Source organism: Neopelma chrysocephalum, unplaced genomic scaffold (genome assembly GCF_003984885.1).
Source record: "Neopelma chrysocephalum unplaced genomic scaffold, ASM398488v2 Primary Assembly neopelma1_122, whole genome shotgun sequence".
Taxonomy (NCBI): Eukaryota; Metazoa; Chordata; class Aves; order Passeriformes; family Pipridae; genus Neopelma; species Neopelma chrysocephalum.
In genome coordinates, this window is record NW_020897784.1 from 658,731 (window position 1) to 675,811 (window position 17,081).

A 17,081-nucleotide genomic window follows, 5' to 3' on the forward strand; every position below is an offset into this window, starting at 1 on the left:
CACAAGTGACCATCCAGTGACTTGTTATGTTCCTGCTTCTGGATGCCAACATGCCAGGGGCTCTTCAGGAGGATGAGTGAATACTTTCAACATGAAAAGGGCCTGTGAAGCTCAGTGGACATTCTCATGTGCACAAAAGGATTTATGATGTTGCCTTGGGAGGAGCCTGGCACTTCCCATTGCTCACATAAAGCGTGATGGCTTTATGACTTTTATATAACCAGTAATTCCTGGACCACACTGGTGCTGTAGGATGACGGTCACAGCAGGGAAATGTTTGCTTCCAGTGATCCCCAGCCCCATAGCCAGGTTCAGTGGGGTTGGGCTGCTGCCTGCACATGAGGTTTGCAGCAGCAGCCACCTATGTGCCTCTGGGCCACCACGGGAGGACATGGTGGTCAACATCAAGCAAGCAAGCTGCAGAATCAAACCTGGTCCAAAGAATGGCATGCCCCTTGTCTGCCCAGAGTTTGGAGCTGACAGACTGGGATTTTGCCCCAAGAGCCTCCAAGAAGGAGCTGCCCTGCTGACACATGCACATCCTCCTTAGACCTCCACTGGAAACAACCCTGATGTCCAGCTTTCAACCTCCAGCTGCATCCAGCCTTGAAAATAGTTCCTAGGCTACGGGACAGCAGCCTTTCTGCCAGGACCTGCAGGTCCACCCTAACAAATCCCTAGGACAGTGAGAGTGCTGGTACTTTCACTCCAGAGGCTCAATCCCATCTTGGAGCCCTCTCCTCACTGCCTCACCCTCAGCACAACCCACCTGCAAAGCACATGAAGGCAGAGGTCACTGTGTGGGAATGAGAGAGCTGCTGGTGTGGGAAAGGGCTGGTGCTCATGCCCTCAAACAGGGGAGAGGTGAACCAGACCTGGATCTAACCCCAGAATCACCCTGCTGGTGCTGTTGGACACAGCCTGTGGCTCTCCTGGCTGTGTATGTCCCAGGAATCCCAGGTGCTGGCCATGGTTACGTCTCCAAGGTGTGTGTAGACACAAGGTTAAGCCAGGTGCCCATCAGGCTCTTATTCAAGGTGTGCAGTCTGCACTGAACACCCACAAGCCTTTGTGCCTGTCTGTCCCCACATGTTTTATGATGTTAAAACACCTGATCCTCCTCTCAGGGGATTTCAAGAACATCTGTGGAGCCCTGACCTGCAAAGCCGGGCCAGTCACAGTGACAGTGAGGATGCTATGGGGTAGCCTTGTGAGTGGCAGAGAAGAAGGATGACCAAGAGTTTTGCTCTCTAGGGCCTGGCAGCCAGTGTGTGGGACTTGTTCTGCTGGCTGCCTCTCCTGGATGGGTGGGCATTGCCCTTCTGGCTGTGCATCACCCCTCAGTAGCCCAGGGGTCTGCAGGGGCAAGTCCCTCTCTTGCTCTGCCAAATGCAGCTCCCAGGTCTCCCCACAGCCCAGCCAGGTCTGCTCCTCCAAAAGGGGCAGCTGCCAGGGATAAGGAGGGGCAGGAAGTACCCAGCCTCTCTTTGCTGTTTCTCTGCAATCAGAGCTACCCTATGGCTTTCAGAGTCATTAGGCCTGAGGATTTGCTCAAAGCCATATTCCCTCTGGAGAGGGTCTGTGCCTTGCCCTACAGCTGACGGCACAGGAGAGAGGCCTCAGGATGGGAGAGCATTCCCAGGGACAGCTTGTGGGCTCTTGCCTTTCGTGGAGAAGAGCAGAACATCATCCCCGTGAGACAACCTGGCCACTCCCCAGTTCACCCTCAGCTGGTGGCCGTGACCGAGGAAGGGGTGGGGTGAGTTCTGCTGGCACCTGCCCCACTGGAGCTCAGTTCAGCATCCGCCTCAGCAGGTGGGTAGTGTACCAGGATCTTCCTACAGTCCCTTGGGAAAGTGCTCCAGGGTCTCCTGTGCATCTGTGCACAGAGACAGCAGTCCCTGCCGCTTAGGGCTGGTGGCAGAGAGCTACAAGGGGCACCAGCTCCGAGTCACAAGGAAGGAAGTGGAAGCCATGGTGGGGGAGGCATGTTGCTGTCTCCAGAGCTTCCATAAGTCCAGGAGCAAGTGATCCCTCAGCCCTCACATCTGGCTAACACACCACCACGGTGTTTCCAGCAGAGCCAGCAGCCAAGGTGAACCTGCAGACAACTGCAGCTGAAGCACAGCTGTTCCAGCAGCTATTGTGGGACCTTCTCGTCACCAGGACAGGGATTTGTCACACAAACTGGCCGACAGGTTCTGCCCATTGAGTTGAGTGTGGCTGTGACAGTCACACAGCGTGTGACTGTGGCACAGCCCACTGCTCTGTGCTCCACGTCCTGCCTGACAGGAGGCCAAGTCGGTGACGATGATGAATTTACGACCTCCCACCCACTGCTGCAGTGGAGTCTGGAGCCACAGATGCTTCCAGAGGGTGTCGGGGGAGCTGTGGTTTGGATGAATAATTTTCCAGCCCTGCAGCTCAAGCGCCACGAAACCCAGAGGGGGAGAGAGAGACAACAAAACACTAAAACAAAACAAGCCTCCGGCTTGGGCCGCCCAGTGAGTTCTGGACCGTGTTGTGTTGTTCTTCATATTTATCCTGCTCCAGTCAAGCAGCATCCAGCCACTGCCTTCCTCCATCAGCTCCTGTGCAGAGGTCAAAACACTGGCGATAAGCAAGACCATGAATATTTAGACTCCCTTTCCCACCCCCAACAGTAGGGGCAGACTGGGTTAGGATTGTCAAGTGAGAGGAGAGCAGGGATGCCCACCCCTTGGATTCCCTTGGGATCCACAGTTGGGAGCCTGATGGTGGCTGCTGGAGCACCAGACCTCCTCAATTCCACCTCGAGAGGTGCTGAACCTCTACTCCAGGCTCTCCTCTGTCCCCTGCTCTCCCCAGGGCACAGAGTCCAGCAGCTCCACATCTTTGCACAACACAGTAATGGGGCACTGCTCCCACCACAGGGAGCCCACGGCACTCTGCCACACCTCCAGAGGGACACCTCCATGATATCAGCCCCTGGCACCAGTCATGGTGTGGGATGCCCAGTGCCCACCATCTCTTGCATCTGAGCTGTACCAGCACCAGGAGCAGCAGGATTGCAGCTGGATCCCCCACTGGATCTCCAACATCTCTGTCATCAGCTGCCAATGTCAGCCACCTCCTGGGGAGCAGAAGTGCTGATCCAGACAGATTGAAGGTAGGTCTGAACTAGAAGGGGAATTCACAGAATCACAGGGTTGGAAGGGACCTCTGGAGATCATCTAGTCCAACTCCACTGCCAAAGCAGGGTCACCTAGAGCAGGTGTATAGCCCTGCCCCAGCTACACCTCTGCAGCAACTCTGTTGGCCTTTGAACACCAGCAGCTCCAGAAAGCCTTGCCAGGCACAGTCTTCAGCCCAAAGCCTGTCTGGAATCTCATTTCTGGCCCTCGGAGAGGATCTGGCCAGAGCTGGTACATGGAGTCCCGGCTCTCCTCAGGTCCAAGGTTGGGATCCAGAGCAAGACCCCTCTGAGCATGTGTTGGTGTGAAAAATGCAACCCACTCCCACCACCCTGTGCCCCCTCTGTGCCCCTGAGCAGCTGAGGCCATGGCTGTGCTTGCAGCTCACACGAGCTGCACCTTGTACCCCGCTTAGGCTGCATTCTAAATTTTCCCAAGGGTTTTTGGTTTTCCCTGCTTTTAAGAAAGCTGTAGGAAGACTTCTTGGTGTGGGGCAGCAGGAGAAATATCGCCTGGGATATCACCTGCCACTCAGAGGTGCACACAGCCACAACCCCCCAGTGTTTGGTCCCAGAGTCTCCGCCCCATCCTTTAAAAGCAGCCGGAGCGGGGTGGCTGTGGAGCAGCGCTCTCCTCCTCTCCCCAGACCGCGGGCTGCCGCTAGAGGACAACACACAAACACGGGTGAGCCTGGAGGAAAACATCCACTCCCGTTAATAGGAATGCGCTGGATCGGGAGCTCCCGGTGCCTTTAGTAATGGAATGACACAGCCCACACTGCTCGCAGCGAGCTGCAGCTTCAGCGAGAGCCGGCTGAAAAGTGGCACTTCCACCCCAGAGGGGCTTACTCAGAAATTCCGGGTTTACCATGGAAACATCAGAGCTCTCTGGTCCAAGCAGCTTGATGTCCAATCTCTTGGTTTAGCCAGGAGCCAGGTGACATGCTGGAATAAGTGACAACTTTGAATATTGGCAGCTGTTATGAGGTCTCAAAGAAACGAGACACGGATATGAACCACCACAGGTCGAGCTGAAATAAAAAGCAAACAGAAAAGTCAAAGCAAAGTGAGGCACACAGAGAAAAGCTCTCCAACATCAGGCCATGCTGCTCCAAAAACAATGTGAAAAATGTCATTGCAGTCAATGCCTTCCTGAGGAAATATCTCTGTTTCAGCTGAATGGCAGTTTTCAATAAGAAACTGTTCAGTGTGATCTATTTTTTGAAGAACTCTACTAATAGTGTGCTTGCCCAGAGCCCTGCATCCCTGACAAGAATTCACTGAGCGAGAATCTGCCAGGAGCTGGCGACATGGTTGGTGTTGGCTGCCGAGGTTTGAGGGAGAGGGACAGGAACCACAGATAAGAGCTGCTGCTGCAGCCAGGAGCAGAGGCCTGACACTTTCTCCAGACTGATTCCAAATTCCCAGCTGCTGTAAGAGCAAATCCAGCCATTTCAGCCCATGCTAAAGCCCCATGTCAGAGCTGGAGGGGAATTGTGTTGAGGAACCCCAGGAGGACCCATGTCTCTGAAGAGGGCTGCCCATCTCCCCCCTAAGCAGTGTTTTACTTTTGGAGATGTCAAAACACATTGCAAATGTTTAATTAATGACATATCCAGCACTGTTCATGATGGAAGGGGCTTAATTTCAACTAAATCAGTTCCTATTCCAAAACCAAAATCCTCTGCACTCCCCTGCACTCAGTGACAAAGCTTCCACTGATTGCAGCAGTCACAGGGAGTCCTGAAACTGCAGGATCCGAATGTGTTTGCAAGTGAAGTAGTTTCAGACCCAGCATCACCCCACCCAGGAGCCCTCAGCCAGAGTCTGTGCATCAGCCCTGAACCCTGAACTCTGTCTTGGGCAGTTTTTCTGGGAGCAGATGCCTGGTCTGACTCAAAGGCCTCAAGGCACCCCAGCCCCTGGGTGAGCTGGAGCTCTTCAAGTCTCCCACAGCGCAGGTTCACCTTCCTGACCCCAGATAACTCTTCTACCTCTTTCATCCTGAGATAATGGGAATATCAACCAGGAAACTCTTTTGCCAGGAGGAAAAGCCCATTCAGAGGAAGCAGGGCTGTGAAAGCATCTCCCAGTCTGTGCTTTGGCCATGCAGCACTTTACCAGAGCACGGTCACAGTCAGAGGGGTGACTTTGTGGGGGCACTTTGCAGCCACCCAAACCCAGGCCCATCTTTCGCTGCACCATCCACCTCCTCCATTCACAGCTGTGGGAGAGGCAGAGGGAGGAACACAGCAGGAGCCCAGATCCACCTAAAGCCCCATGGACAGCTCTCTGTCTTCAATGTGAGACTCGTGTTCAGCTGTCCCTGTCACAGATGAGATGCTTGGCCCTGGAGAGAGAGAGACACAGTGTGGTTTAAGCTGTAGGACCAGGCTCACCCATATCCCCCAATCCACTGCTGTGGGAGGACAGCAGCCACACTGTTGGGGGGCATCACGGTGACACTGAGCAGCCAGTGGCTGCCATCAGAGAGGACACACAGGGCTGTACTTTTGTAACCTTCTCCCACTGCAGATCCAGGTCCCTTTGCTAAGCAGGTGTTTCTGCTGCCCTAGAACTCCTTGACACACAAGCAGCAAGAAATCCTGTTCTGATGCACATCCCACGTGTTTCAGGACGGGGGAGAGCCTGGGCTGGGCAGGCATAAGTCCTAAGCCAGGTAAGCCAGACCATGACGCAGCTCCAGATGATGTGGCTTCAAGCTCCCAGGCAATGGACTATTCCTCTGCTTTGGCCTCTGGCCACTTTACCCAGGGTTAGAAAGAGCTCTTGGATCAACCCAGCCCCCTACTCCTGGCATCAGCTGGGCAGCTCCTGCAAACACAGCTCACATCTGTCCTTGATCTGGGCAAAACTGTATCAAGAGCACAGCATTCCACCACGGAGCTCCGCACCACGGCACTCCTGCTCCATCCCCCTGCCTGGTGCAAGGGGATAGCAACAGGGCTGCTGGAGAGTGAGGATCGGAGCTCAGGACAGACAGACGGACAGCCCTGGGCACCGTCGCTCCCAGCAAACAGCTCATCCTGAGCTCCTCGCTCCCTTCTCCCCAGCTGCACCCTGACTTTCCAGTCGCAGCTGGGCTTAACAGCCAGCACAGACACAGAGTCCTTTATCTGGGGTTATATTTCAGCGTCCCAAAGTCTGGAGCCCTTGAAGTGCTGGTTGGGTACTTCTGCCTCCCTAGTTATACTCCTCTGCCCTGCCGGAGCCAGCTCTGCCTTCCCCTGCCCTGCTATCTCACAAAAACATGGTTACAAAACAAGCCTGGGTCCCGGAGCTATGAACAGGTCTTTATTTGTTGAGGTTTCTTTTTTTTTCTTTTTTTTTTTCCCCCCCTTTCTTCCCTTTGAATGAAATTCCTGCCAGCTGTAAGGCAGAGAGAGAGAGAGAGAGAGAGGGAAAGAGTAGAAAGTTTAACTCCTCCCATTGAAGTGTCTCACGCCCCTGCCCAGCCCTTGAAACCCAATAACCAAGATCATTCAACAATGCCTTTCCTTCCCTGGCTGCATCCTTACCACACTCCGACCTGCAGGAGATACCCTGCCCGCTCCGTGCCAGGCGGCGGGACCGCTCCCCCGAGCCCCGCCGAGCCCCGGGGCACCGTCCCCGCGGCCGCAGCCAAGGCGAGGATGGACAGACTCTTTTTCTGGGGCATTCTCTTGGCCTCCTCTGCCCGCTGCCAGACAGTGCCTGTGGAGCAAGGTGCTGCGCCCTCCTGCCCGCCCCAGTGCCACTGCGAGGAGGATGGCATCATGCTCTCGGTGGATTGCTCCGAGCTGGGGCTCTCGGAGGTCCCCGCCAACCTGAGCCCTCTCACCGCTTACCTGTAAGTACAGCCCGTGCTGCTTCTTTTGCAATTGCTTTCCCTGGACCCCTCCGTCAGCCGCGGCTTTCCTCCGGCTTGGAAGTTCGTGCCACATTTTCCCGAAATTAAATTTCCTGTGGAAATTAGAAACCAAGCAAAATAACAACAACAAAAATAAAAGGCAGATCCTTGGGCAGGACCTGCCAAGCCCCCCCTCCTCCCGCGCCCCTCCGCGAGCGCTGTTTATACTGCGATGTTCTGCATGCTTTGCTCCGTGATTGCAGCGGATCAGGGCAGCTGATTTGCTGGGTCGATTCTGATTGTCTGAGCACATAATGGAGTATTTTTACACAGCAATTAGTGCAAACTGCTCTGGGATCCTTCTGTCAAACATTTCAATAGCTGCGATAACTCAGGGCTTGGGGAGGGGTTGGTTTGAGCTGGCCACCAGCAGTGTCTGAGTTGCCCCTTTAAAATGAATATTAAAGTCTTGTAAGAGGTGTGGGGGTTTGGTAGGTGTTGTGTTTTGATTATTTAGTTAATTAAAAATTCTTGATTATGTGAATGTTTAACAGCCTCTCTGATGTTAATACTCCCAAGGGTTAATTGACCACACGGACTGGTGGGTTCATTTCTAGCCCCAGAGGTGGTCTTGGTGGTGCCATCAGACTGGTCATGACTGAGGATCCTGATGATTGACGGTGGAAAAATCTCAGGGTTTAACCAGGGGAGGAAACATCTCTCTCAGGGAGACAAGTTATCCCTGGGGAAGATGCTTCCTGGGTTTATGTGCAGAAAGTGCTGCAGCCACCAGCTCCAGCTGTGCTGCAGACAGGCTGGTAAGGACCATGGCATTCCCAGCTCTGAATGCAGCGTGGGTGCTGCCAAGGGAAAGCATGTGTACCACAGTCATCGAGGATCACTGGTGGTCCCCAGACAGTACTGGGGATGTTCATGTTGTGTTCATCATGCTGAGAGGGAACTTGTGTCCAGGGGTGGCATACAGACCGTGTTGCTGGTCTTCTGGTGTCCCTGGATTGTCCTGAGATGCAGGTGCTCAGCTGTCAGAGCAAAGCACCCAAACCCATGCAGGAAGGGCTTTGCAAAGCCAAGTGGAAGCTGCCACAGCTGGGTAAGGGCTTCTCTGCTCATCCCACTTGTCTGAGGAGCAGTCTTGTGCCAGCCAGGGGATGGCCAGAGCTGTACTGGGTTAACTGGGAGAGAAATAGAAAAGGATGATTCTCCCTGGAAAGCATGAAAGACGAGAGAAATGTGTAATGCAAGTTGTGTTTCTCCCGGGAGAGGGAACCACTTGTTACGCGAGGTACGACCCGCACAGAGCTATCCCTGGGGCTCGGTGTGGAGCCAGCTGCCCACGAGTGAAAAGCCACTGGAGCAGTGACAGCACGGGAGGCTGCAGAACGTTGCAGCACTGATGCTACTGCGGGGACAAGGGGCAGCCCTGTCGGGCACCCACCCCACCCTCTCAGGCATCACAGGACGGGGCACTCCGCTGAGAACAGGCTGCGTGTCAGCTCCGCAGAGATGCCCCTCGGGCTGGGAGCCGCAGGACGGGTGGATGCTGTGAGATGCTCCCGGCCCGGTGTGGCCGCTGGCGGAGAGCGCTGGATTCCGCTGGGACCGGGTTCTCGGGACAGCCCCGCGGCCCCCGTCACTTTGGCAGCGTGTCGGGTCCCTCGGTCCCGTGTGGGGCTGCACCAGCCCCACTCTTTCCCGTGGGCTGCACTGGCTGTGGCTCCGCTCTCTCCCGTGGGTTTCTCCCCCATCCGTCACTCTGCGCTCTCCCACGGATAGCGAAGATCACGGCCCCGCACTTTCCCCGCGGGTCGATCCCGTCCTCGCACTTTCCCCGTGGGTCGGTCCCGTCCCCGCGCTCCCCGTGGGTCGGTCCCGTCCCTTCGCTCCCCGTGGGTCGGTCCCGTCCCCGCGTTCCCCGTGGGTCGGTCCCCCGACGGCGCTCACACGGTGGCGCCAGTGACGGCCCTTTGCAGGGGCAGAGCCCCCCCTGCCCCATCCCACCGAGCACAGCCCGGCCGGGGGGATCCTCCGGTGCAAGCCCGGGGGGTGCTGGAGCGTCCGCAGTTTTCCTCCCTCCCTCATTGGGGAAGACCAGCCCGTTTGGTGTTTAACCCCACCAGTAAGAGCCCAAACAGAGGTTGGTTCATCGGGAAAGGCCGGATGAACTGGGAATTACTGGTGGAGGACTGGAGAGCTGGGGTTTCTTCCTGTTTCTGTCACTACTTCCAGCGAGTCATGTGAGGTCAGCTTCTCAGGTACAAGAGTGCAGCCAGGGGTAGTTTGTCAAAGCAAATCAGCATAAATTGCGTAGAAAGTATTGGAGAGAGATCTAAGCTCTTCTTGGGTATCCATGTTTAAAATCCATACATTCAGATATGTAAAGAAATGCTGGATTGCTTTGGAGACCTGCGAGTGCTGAAGAGCGAGCCCTGGAATGGCAGCAGGAGCAGAGAGCTGGTGGGCAGCTGCTCCCAAAAATTTCCAGCTCCTTTGCTCCATGCTCTGATTTCTAAGCAAGTCGCTGGCACTGTGGAGAGCAGGACTTCCTCGTGAGCAAAAGAAAGGATCCTTGTAATCACCTCTGATTAGATGCTGCCTCACCACTAATGAGCTGGTGTTCGTGCCTCATCCTGACCATGCAGTGCCTCTGCCATGCCTCTATCTCCAAGAATCCTGTCCTTGCTCACTCCTGCACCTCCCTGAACTTGAACCCTGATCCCACCCATCCAGAACGAAGTGTTTTCAATGGCTGGTGGGCTCGCAGCTGTGGTCAAGGAGATGGGATGGAAGTGTCACCTCTTTCCATGGGCATCTCTCCAGTAGGGACTGAGGCATGCTGGTGTCTTGTGGCAGTCCTGGAGAGAGCCTAGGGACTGTCACATTGGGTGACAGGCAGCCTAAGCTCCTTCAGGTCCCTTGCTAGCCCTAACAGCCCATTTCTCTTGGAGCAGCACTCACCATCCTGCCTGGCTCATCACACAGGGGCTTCTCAGTGCATGACATGTTTGCAGGGTAAACTGTGTCTTAGCCTGGCCTTAGAGAGCAGCCATGGAGCACTAAAGGTCAGCTATTCAGTTGCTGTTCAGCTACCCTCCATCAACCCAAGAGAGTCGAGCTGTTCAGAGAGCAGATTTCACCTTCAGCTGATGTGCCAGCGAGTCCTGACAGCCGTGTGTCACATACCACACCTCTGTCACCCACAGCCAGCAACGTGTGTCAGAGAGTTGATCTGGGGCTGCAGCAGAGGTGGCTGGAGCTGCTGGAGGTTCCCTGGACAGACAGCAACAAGCTGGGGGTGCAGGAGAGGGGAGCTGCAAAGGGGAAGATTCCTCTGTAGCAGAGAGGAGACTGCACAAAGGGGTTCGGAGGAGGACAGGAAAATGGGAACGGCTGCTTGGTTCTCAAAGTGCTAACTCAGCTGTGATCCCTGGCACCACTGCACACCCTGCAGTGTGCACATCTGTGATTACATCTCAGCTGTGATCCCTGGCACCACTGCACACCCTGCGTGGGACCTGGTGGAGCAGCCCCACCTCAGATTCCTCAGGGTGTGAAAGTGCTGCACTGCATGGTCTGGGGCAGTTTGGTCCCCAGCTGTCCCCATGGCTGTCACCAGGAAGATGCCTGTGGTTGGGTGCAGGTGCTCGGTGCAGCCCTTTGCCCCAGGATGGCATCCTGACCCCTCTCTCCCCCATACATCTGGCTACCAGCCCCTGCAAGGGGAACAGGTGGCAATACTGGGGGTGAAGGGATGCTCTCAATCTGCTGAGGCTCCTCCTCTTTCATAAAAGAAAAAATGACACCATGCTTGCTAACGCCTGCCAGGTCCCTCCTGGGATGCACTGACCTGTCCAACCATTGCTGGCAGGAAAGTGGAGAGCCTGTCTCAGCAGAGGACACCCTGGGAAGTACCCAGGGATGGAAAGGCAACAGCAGGAGCACCATGGCCACATATTCAAGTCAGCTGGCCAGGCAGCACACACCCTGCACAGGGATAGTGTGGATGTGACACACCTTGCAGTGCCTTGACCCCCAGCCTGGACCAAGGGTACATGGGGAGGTACGGGAGGGATTGCCCAGATATCTCGGGCTGGAAACACCTCTGGAGGTCTCTGATCCACACTCAAAACAGGTCTAGGTGGTGAGGCTGGTCAGGGTCTTGTCCAGTAAGGTTTTGAGTATCTGTAAGATTCCATCACCCTTTTCCCATTTTTTACTATCCTCAAGGGAAATATTTTTCCTAATATCTAATGTCTCCAGGTCTCTGTCCTGGAAAGCCAGCAGAGACCTGGGGCATGAGACAGGTGTTAAGGCTGTCAGGGTGCTGCTGTTACAGCAGGATTTGGGGGAGGGGAAAGCAGCAGCTACTGGCTGCTCCCAGGTATCACCAGGCATCTCATGAGGCTTCCCAGACAGAAAGCTTCTCATTCCCCAAACTGTTTCCTCTGAGGTGAATGGGACCAGGAGCCTTCAGGGCTGTTCTCACTTTGCAGAGACATTTGGAGACACTGCCTGGAATTTAGCATCCTGCTGGGAGTCTGGCACCCTGCATTATCCACTGTGTCCTCTGAGCTACCCTCTGGGATCAGGTGCCATGAGGATCCATGACAGGGATTCGCAGGAGACAGGGATGCTTTGACATGACCTGGGCAGAGCCAGGTCACACAGTGCTGCATCCAGTTCAGGGCAGAGCAAGGGAAAGATGCCTCTTTCTTGATATTTGCATTTTCTAAAGACCCACGCAGCTCCAGGTAGGCGAGACAGCAGGTTTGGAGGCTGAATGCAGAGCTGCAGCTGGTGCCTGGAACTAGTCAAGAAGTGCTGAAGGCAGCTCTCCTCAGCCCAGATCTCTCCCCATCTGCCCCTCTGCAACCCCCACCACAGTCCCCTAAGGTGGAGAGCACCCCAAGAGCTGATAGAGGAGCTGGGACACCAGGGGAGGGAAAGGACTGGTGGCTGGCTTGTAGAAGCCTGGGCAGGAGGGCAGCTGTGGAGAGGGTGACTAGACTTGCAGGGGGCTGGCAAGGAGCTGTGGTCTCCTGCAGGGCTGACAGGGACCTCTGTGTGCCTTTGGGACAGTCACACACACTGGGGAGAAAGAGAGAGCAGCCAAAAAGGCAGAGAGCACAAAATCCCAATGCCAAGTGTAAATGAAGTCCCTCCTGGGGCCATTGCTGCTCTCCTGCCCCAGGTGACTTTGCACAGACCTGTGAGTCCCCATCCTGTGCCTGATGCTTGCCCAGTGCCAGGGCCCATCCACAGCCTCTTCCTCATGCCATTGTCACCACAGGAGCCCCAGTGTTGCACCAGGACCCATCCAAACACACCACAAAGACGCAGCCTCACCCCAAAGAGCTCCCAGACCCTTCCAGTTCTCCAGCCATGACAGAGCTCAGGACTACCAAGTACTACTGCTGTCAGCTGGCCGGTCTGACACACTAAGGGCTGCTCTCTGCTTGACCTTCTTTCCTGTTGGAAGACCAATGGGAAGTGCCACTCCTGCCCTGTACAGTCAGAAGTCCACAGTCTCATCCTTGGAAATGCCCAGCAAGCCTGGAAGGGGAAACCTTTATGAGCTCGGGGTCCTGGATGACGGAGACACAGCTGGTGAGAGGCACTTGAAGAGCTGGGCTCTGCACACAGCAGTGGGTTCACAGGTTTATGTTTGCCATTTACCAGCTTTGGGGAATTTTTTTTTTCACCCTAAAATATCAGGGATAACAAGAGTTTCCCACTTTCAGGGATTTCATTTCCTCCAAATGGACCCTACAAAGTCCACCTGCAGAGCTGCTGACTCCATATAGGCACTTCCCACAGACACAGGTGTGCTCTGCATCCTTATTGCAGCCTTGCCAGCAGGATTTCAAGGATTTTAAAGTCAGGACACCTGGGTTCAAACCCCAGTTACCACCTCAGGGTCTCCTGTGGCTGACAATGGCTTTTTGCTGGCACGTTGCTACAAAGGTCTCCTGGGGGAGCATCTGCCAGCTTTAATAGTGCCAACACTTAGGAATATCTGAATAGGCTGGTCCAAAACAAGACCTGCCCGAGCCCCAGATTTCAGGGAGAGCTGCTGGCACTGAGTCTGACACAGCCTGGCTGGTGTTTCCCTCTGGAGCAGGCAGATAAGCACTAACCAGAAGCAAAGTAATTCCTAGCCCTGTGCTCCCCAGCCTCTAAGGAGGAGAAAACCAAACAGAAAAGATTTGGGATCAGGCACAGCTTGAGAGTGGCTTGTGAGAAAAACTAAAAAGCAACATGGAAACACCACAGCTCCTGAGCAAGCGCTTCCAAGTGGCCTTTTGTATCCCCTGGGCAACGCTGAGCTCTCACCCCAGCTGAGAGCTGAAATGTCCTGGTCCCTTGGCCCACAGCATTGCTCAGAAGACCTTCATCCCTGCAGTGAGGAAGAGGATGCTGCAGGTGCTGCGTGGTGCTGTGGCTGGGCTCGAGGCTCAGGACAGAGCAGCAGAAACAGGCTGAAACCCTCAGCAAGCAGAAAAAGTAATGATGAGGGAGCCCAGGTCCAGGGGGGATGGGAGTGAGGGTGGGTAGGAGTGCTCTGAGCAAAGCCAAAATTACAGGACCATTAATCATAGAACCATGGAATGGTTTGGGTTGGAAGGGACTTAAAACCCATCCCATTCCACCCCCTGCCATGGGCAGGGACACCTTCCACTAGCCCAGGTTGCTCCAAGCCCCGTCCAACCTGGCCTTGGACACTTCCAGGGATGGGGCGGCCACAGCTTCTCTGGGCAACCTGTGCCAGGGCCTCACCACCCTCACAGCCAAGAATTTCTTACTAAGATATAATCTAACCCTGCCCTCTCTCACTGGGAAGCCATTCCCCCTTGTCTTGTCTCACTATCTGCCCATGTAAAAAGTCACTCTCCCTCTTTTTTATAAGCCTCCTTTAGGCACTGGAAGGGGCTCTAAGGTCTCCCCAGAGTCTTCTCTTCTCCAGGCTGATCAGCCCCAGCTCTCTCAGCCTGCCTTGATAGTGAGGTCAGTCCTAGAGCTGCCTAAAGATCATGTTTGGTGAGATGGTTTTCCAAGCAACATCTCATTTCATTGAAAAGGAAGAGCTTAATGAAAATGGATCAATGTTCATGGGACTGTGAGTGGTAGAAATGTAGCAACGAGTTGAATCAAGAGAGATTATTTCAATGTTTTCACTTCATGGTGTCCTTTTAAAAAAAGTTTCCATTTACATATTTTCACCTGCTGGTGTTACATTTCTCCATAAGCATTTAATATTCACATTGTGGGACTCCAAAACTACCAAAGCAAAGCATTTTTTTTTAAACAGGTGTGGGTTTTTTTCTATATTAAATATGGACATGTTGGCTCTTTTTTCTGGGTTCAAGGAAAAGGAAGTTCAGATGCCTCTGAATTTCCAGTGAGGTTCATGACAGCTCTTCCTATCTCCTCCTGCCACATCATCTCCCAGCCCCCTTCTCTGCCATAGGCTCTGCTCCCTTTCACCTCTTGATGTCATGGGGTAGAAGCACTTTGGGACCAGCAGTGTTCACTTACTTGGGTGTTGTTTTCCCAGTGTGGGTACTGTTGGGATTCACTGGATGCCTGCTCTCTGGGCGGAACTGGTCCATGAACAAAGGTTGCATCCCTCAAGTGCTTCCATACACAAAAAGTGGTGCTGCAGGGGACTAGGGAGAGGGCTGTGGCTTCAGTACCATGGCTCATGGCTGACACCTCCCCAAGATCTCAGTTCAACAGGAAAATCTTTTGCAGGGCTGTTGGGAAGTGGCAGCAGGTGTCTGGGGCACTGGACGAGAGCAAACATCTGATTCCTGGTGGGGCACTTGTCAGGCCACAGAATCATGGAATGTCCTGAACTGGAAGGGACCATAAGGATCATCGAGTCCAGCTCCTGGGCTACAGGAAGGGAGATGCAGGAGGGGAGACGAAGGATCTGCCCCATCCCAGAGCCACCAGCTGATGCCCAGGTCACTCTGCAGGGGAGGGAGCAGCCAGACCTTTGCTGTGCCTGCTGCACACCGGGCAGGACTGGAGCAGGTCTGGAGGATGAGGAGCACAGAGAGGAGGCAGCACAGGGGCGCTTAGAGCTAAACAGGGCTGGGGCTGTGCTGTGGGATGGGACAGCCGTGTTGGGACTGCCAGCAAGCCTCCTCCCTCCTGCTTCCCTCTGCAAACCGCGCCCGGGGCAGCCTCGCTGGGACCGGAGGAGAGCAGCGGTGCTTTGGGGGATGCCCCGCTCCTGGTCCCCTCCGTCGAGGCGCTGCGGGCACGCCGTGTCCATGTGCTTCCTTCCAGCTGGCACCGCCGTGCCCGGAGCCTGGCTGGGAGGGATGGAGGGAGCCGCTGGCCACATGTCCTGGGCTCCAGCCGCGGCTGGTCCTCGCTCGACCCGATCCCGCTTTGCCTCCCCATCGTGCCCGGGAGCCACGGCCGCAGCAGAGCCCGGCGTTCTGCACCGTCCTTCCACCGCAAACGCCTTCCTCCCCCCCATCCTCCCTGCCCGCCCCCCAGGCTAAGCAATATGCCACAGCCTCCCCTCCTTCCCTCCCTTTCTTGAAGAATAAGCTCATAAATCTGCCCGGGGCAACGAAAACACTTGAGCTCATGGCCCTTAGATCTGTGTGGGAGGAGCTCTCGCTGGCGATTAAAGGAGTTTAAGGTTTGCTTTGAAAAGCTCTTTGATTCTGGCAGAGGCTCCGGTGCCAAAAGGCAGCCATGGGGCTGCAAATGCCTCTCCCCCTCTGCACCTGCCTGGGTCAGGGAGCAGCAGGAGCGTGGGGGAGGGAGAGGGAAGCGCTTCCCGGCTCGCTGCAGTGGGGGCTGAGGGTCCCCTGTCACCCCTCTCGGTGCCAACAGCAGAGCAATCAGTGGCTGCTGCTGCCTTGGAGACCGGACACTTCAGCCGGGGTGCCGAAATGCCTCCGCTCCGGTGGAACACGCTGCTCCCCAGATCCTTCTTCGCAGGAGCTGGGCTGGTTCTCAGGAGCTGGGTTGGTTCTCAGGCGCGAGGGTCTTTCCTGGATGAAGGGGGGAGAGGAGCAGAGGCCAGGAGAGGGATCACAGCAGCAGCGCTCTGAAAAGCGGCGGGAAGGGGTAGCGGAGGACTGCCAGGGCTGGGGAGAGACTGGAACCTTGGAGAAGGACTGGAGTTTGGTAGGAGCAGAAAGGAGATCAGGAGCAGCCTTCACGAGGAAGAGCAGGACCAAGCACAAGCATTGTGTTGCGGTCAAGTCAAAACAGAGCCAGCCGTGTGGAGGCAGGAGCTGTGCTGGAATGGGCAGCAAGGGGAGGACACAGGGAAGCTCAGTTGGTGCCTCCAGTCCTGCAGGGATGCATCAAGGATCCAGGAAGGGGTAAAGCAAAACCTTTCCCAGATCCACCAGTGTAGGCTTTGCTGGCTGTGATGAAGGAGGGCAGCTCCCAGTCTCCTCCCCTCCATGGATGACAGAGGAGTCTCCTGAACTATCCGCAGCTCTCTGTCTCCCTTTGCCTTGTTTGCATGCCTTCCTGTAGCTATTTAAACCTCTTTGAATGATTTGGAAATGAAAAGCAGCCCCCAAGGGAGGGGAGCGAGTCAGACATGCCTGTAAGGGCAGGACCCACTCAAGGGACCTGCTGTGTCTTCTTGTGAGCAGCCACAGGTCCCACTACAAAGAGACCCTGGGGAGACAGGATGGTTTCCAGTACTGAACATCGCCCTGGGGCACCAATTAGGGACATTACCTTCGTTCAAAGGGAAGGTGAAGCCCAAGCACTGTGTGTCATCCCATCAGGTGTGCCATGGTGGGAACCACAGGGGTGAAAGGGGAGCAGAAATGTGGTCTCCTCTGCCAGGTATGAGGTGGGAGACCAGAGGGATGCAAGCATGGGGGCTGCTAGGGAGCATCAGGGATCTCAGGGACCTGCAGCATCTGAAGGCACAAGTCACCCTCTCAAGGATGTTTCTGGTGTGGGGATGGCTCTGGGTGTAATTGCATCTTGCAACTTCAAGAGAATTTGCAATTGTGGACATTTCTTAACCTTAGTAAAGCAAATGTTCAC

General features: G+C 55.2%; 1 protein-coding gene across 1 annotated transcript in view; it reads left to right on the top strand.

The window, feature by feature from the left end:
- The first annotated feature begins 6,656 nt into the window (after nucleotides 1-6,656).
- Nucleotides 6,657-17,081, top strand: part of LGR6 (leucine rich repeat containing G protein-coupled receptor 6) — a 132,934-nt gene continuing 122,509 nt past the window's right edge. Inside the window, exon 1 of the mRNA XM_027697743.1 lies at nucleotides 6,657-7,022. Within this exon, the coding sequence (XP_027553544.1) occupies nucleotides 6,682-7,022 (341 nt within the window). The 5' untranslated portion in view covers nucleotides 6,657-6,681. The remainder of the gene's footprint in view (nucleotides 7,023-17,081) is intronic.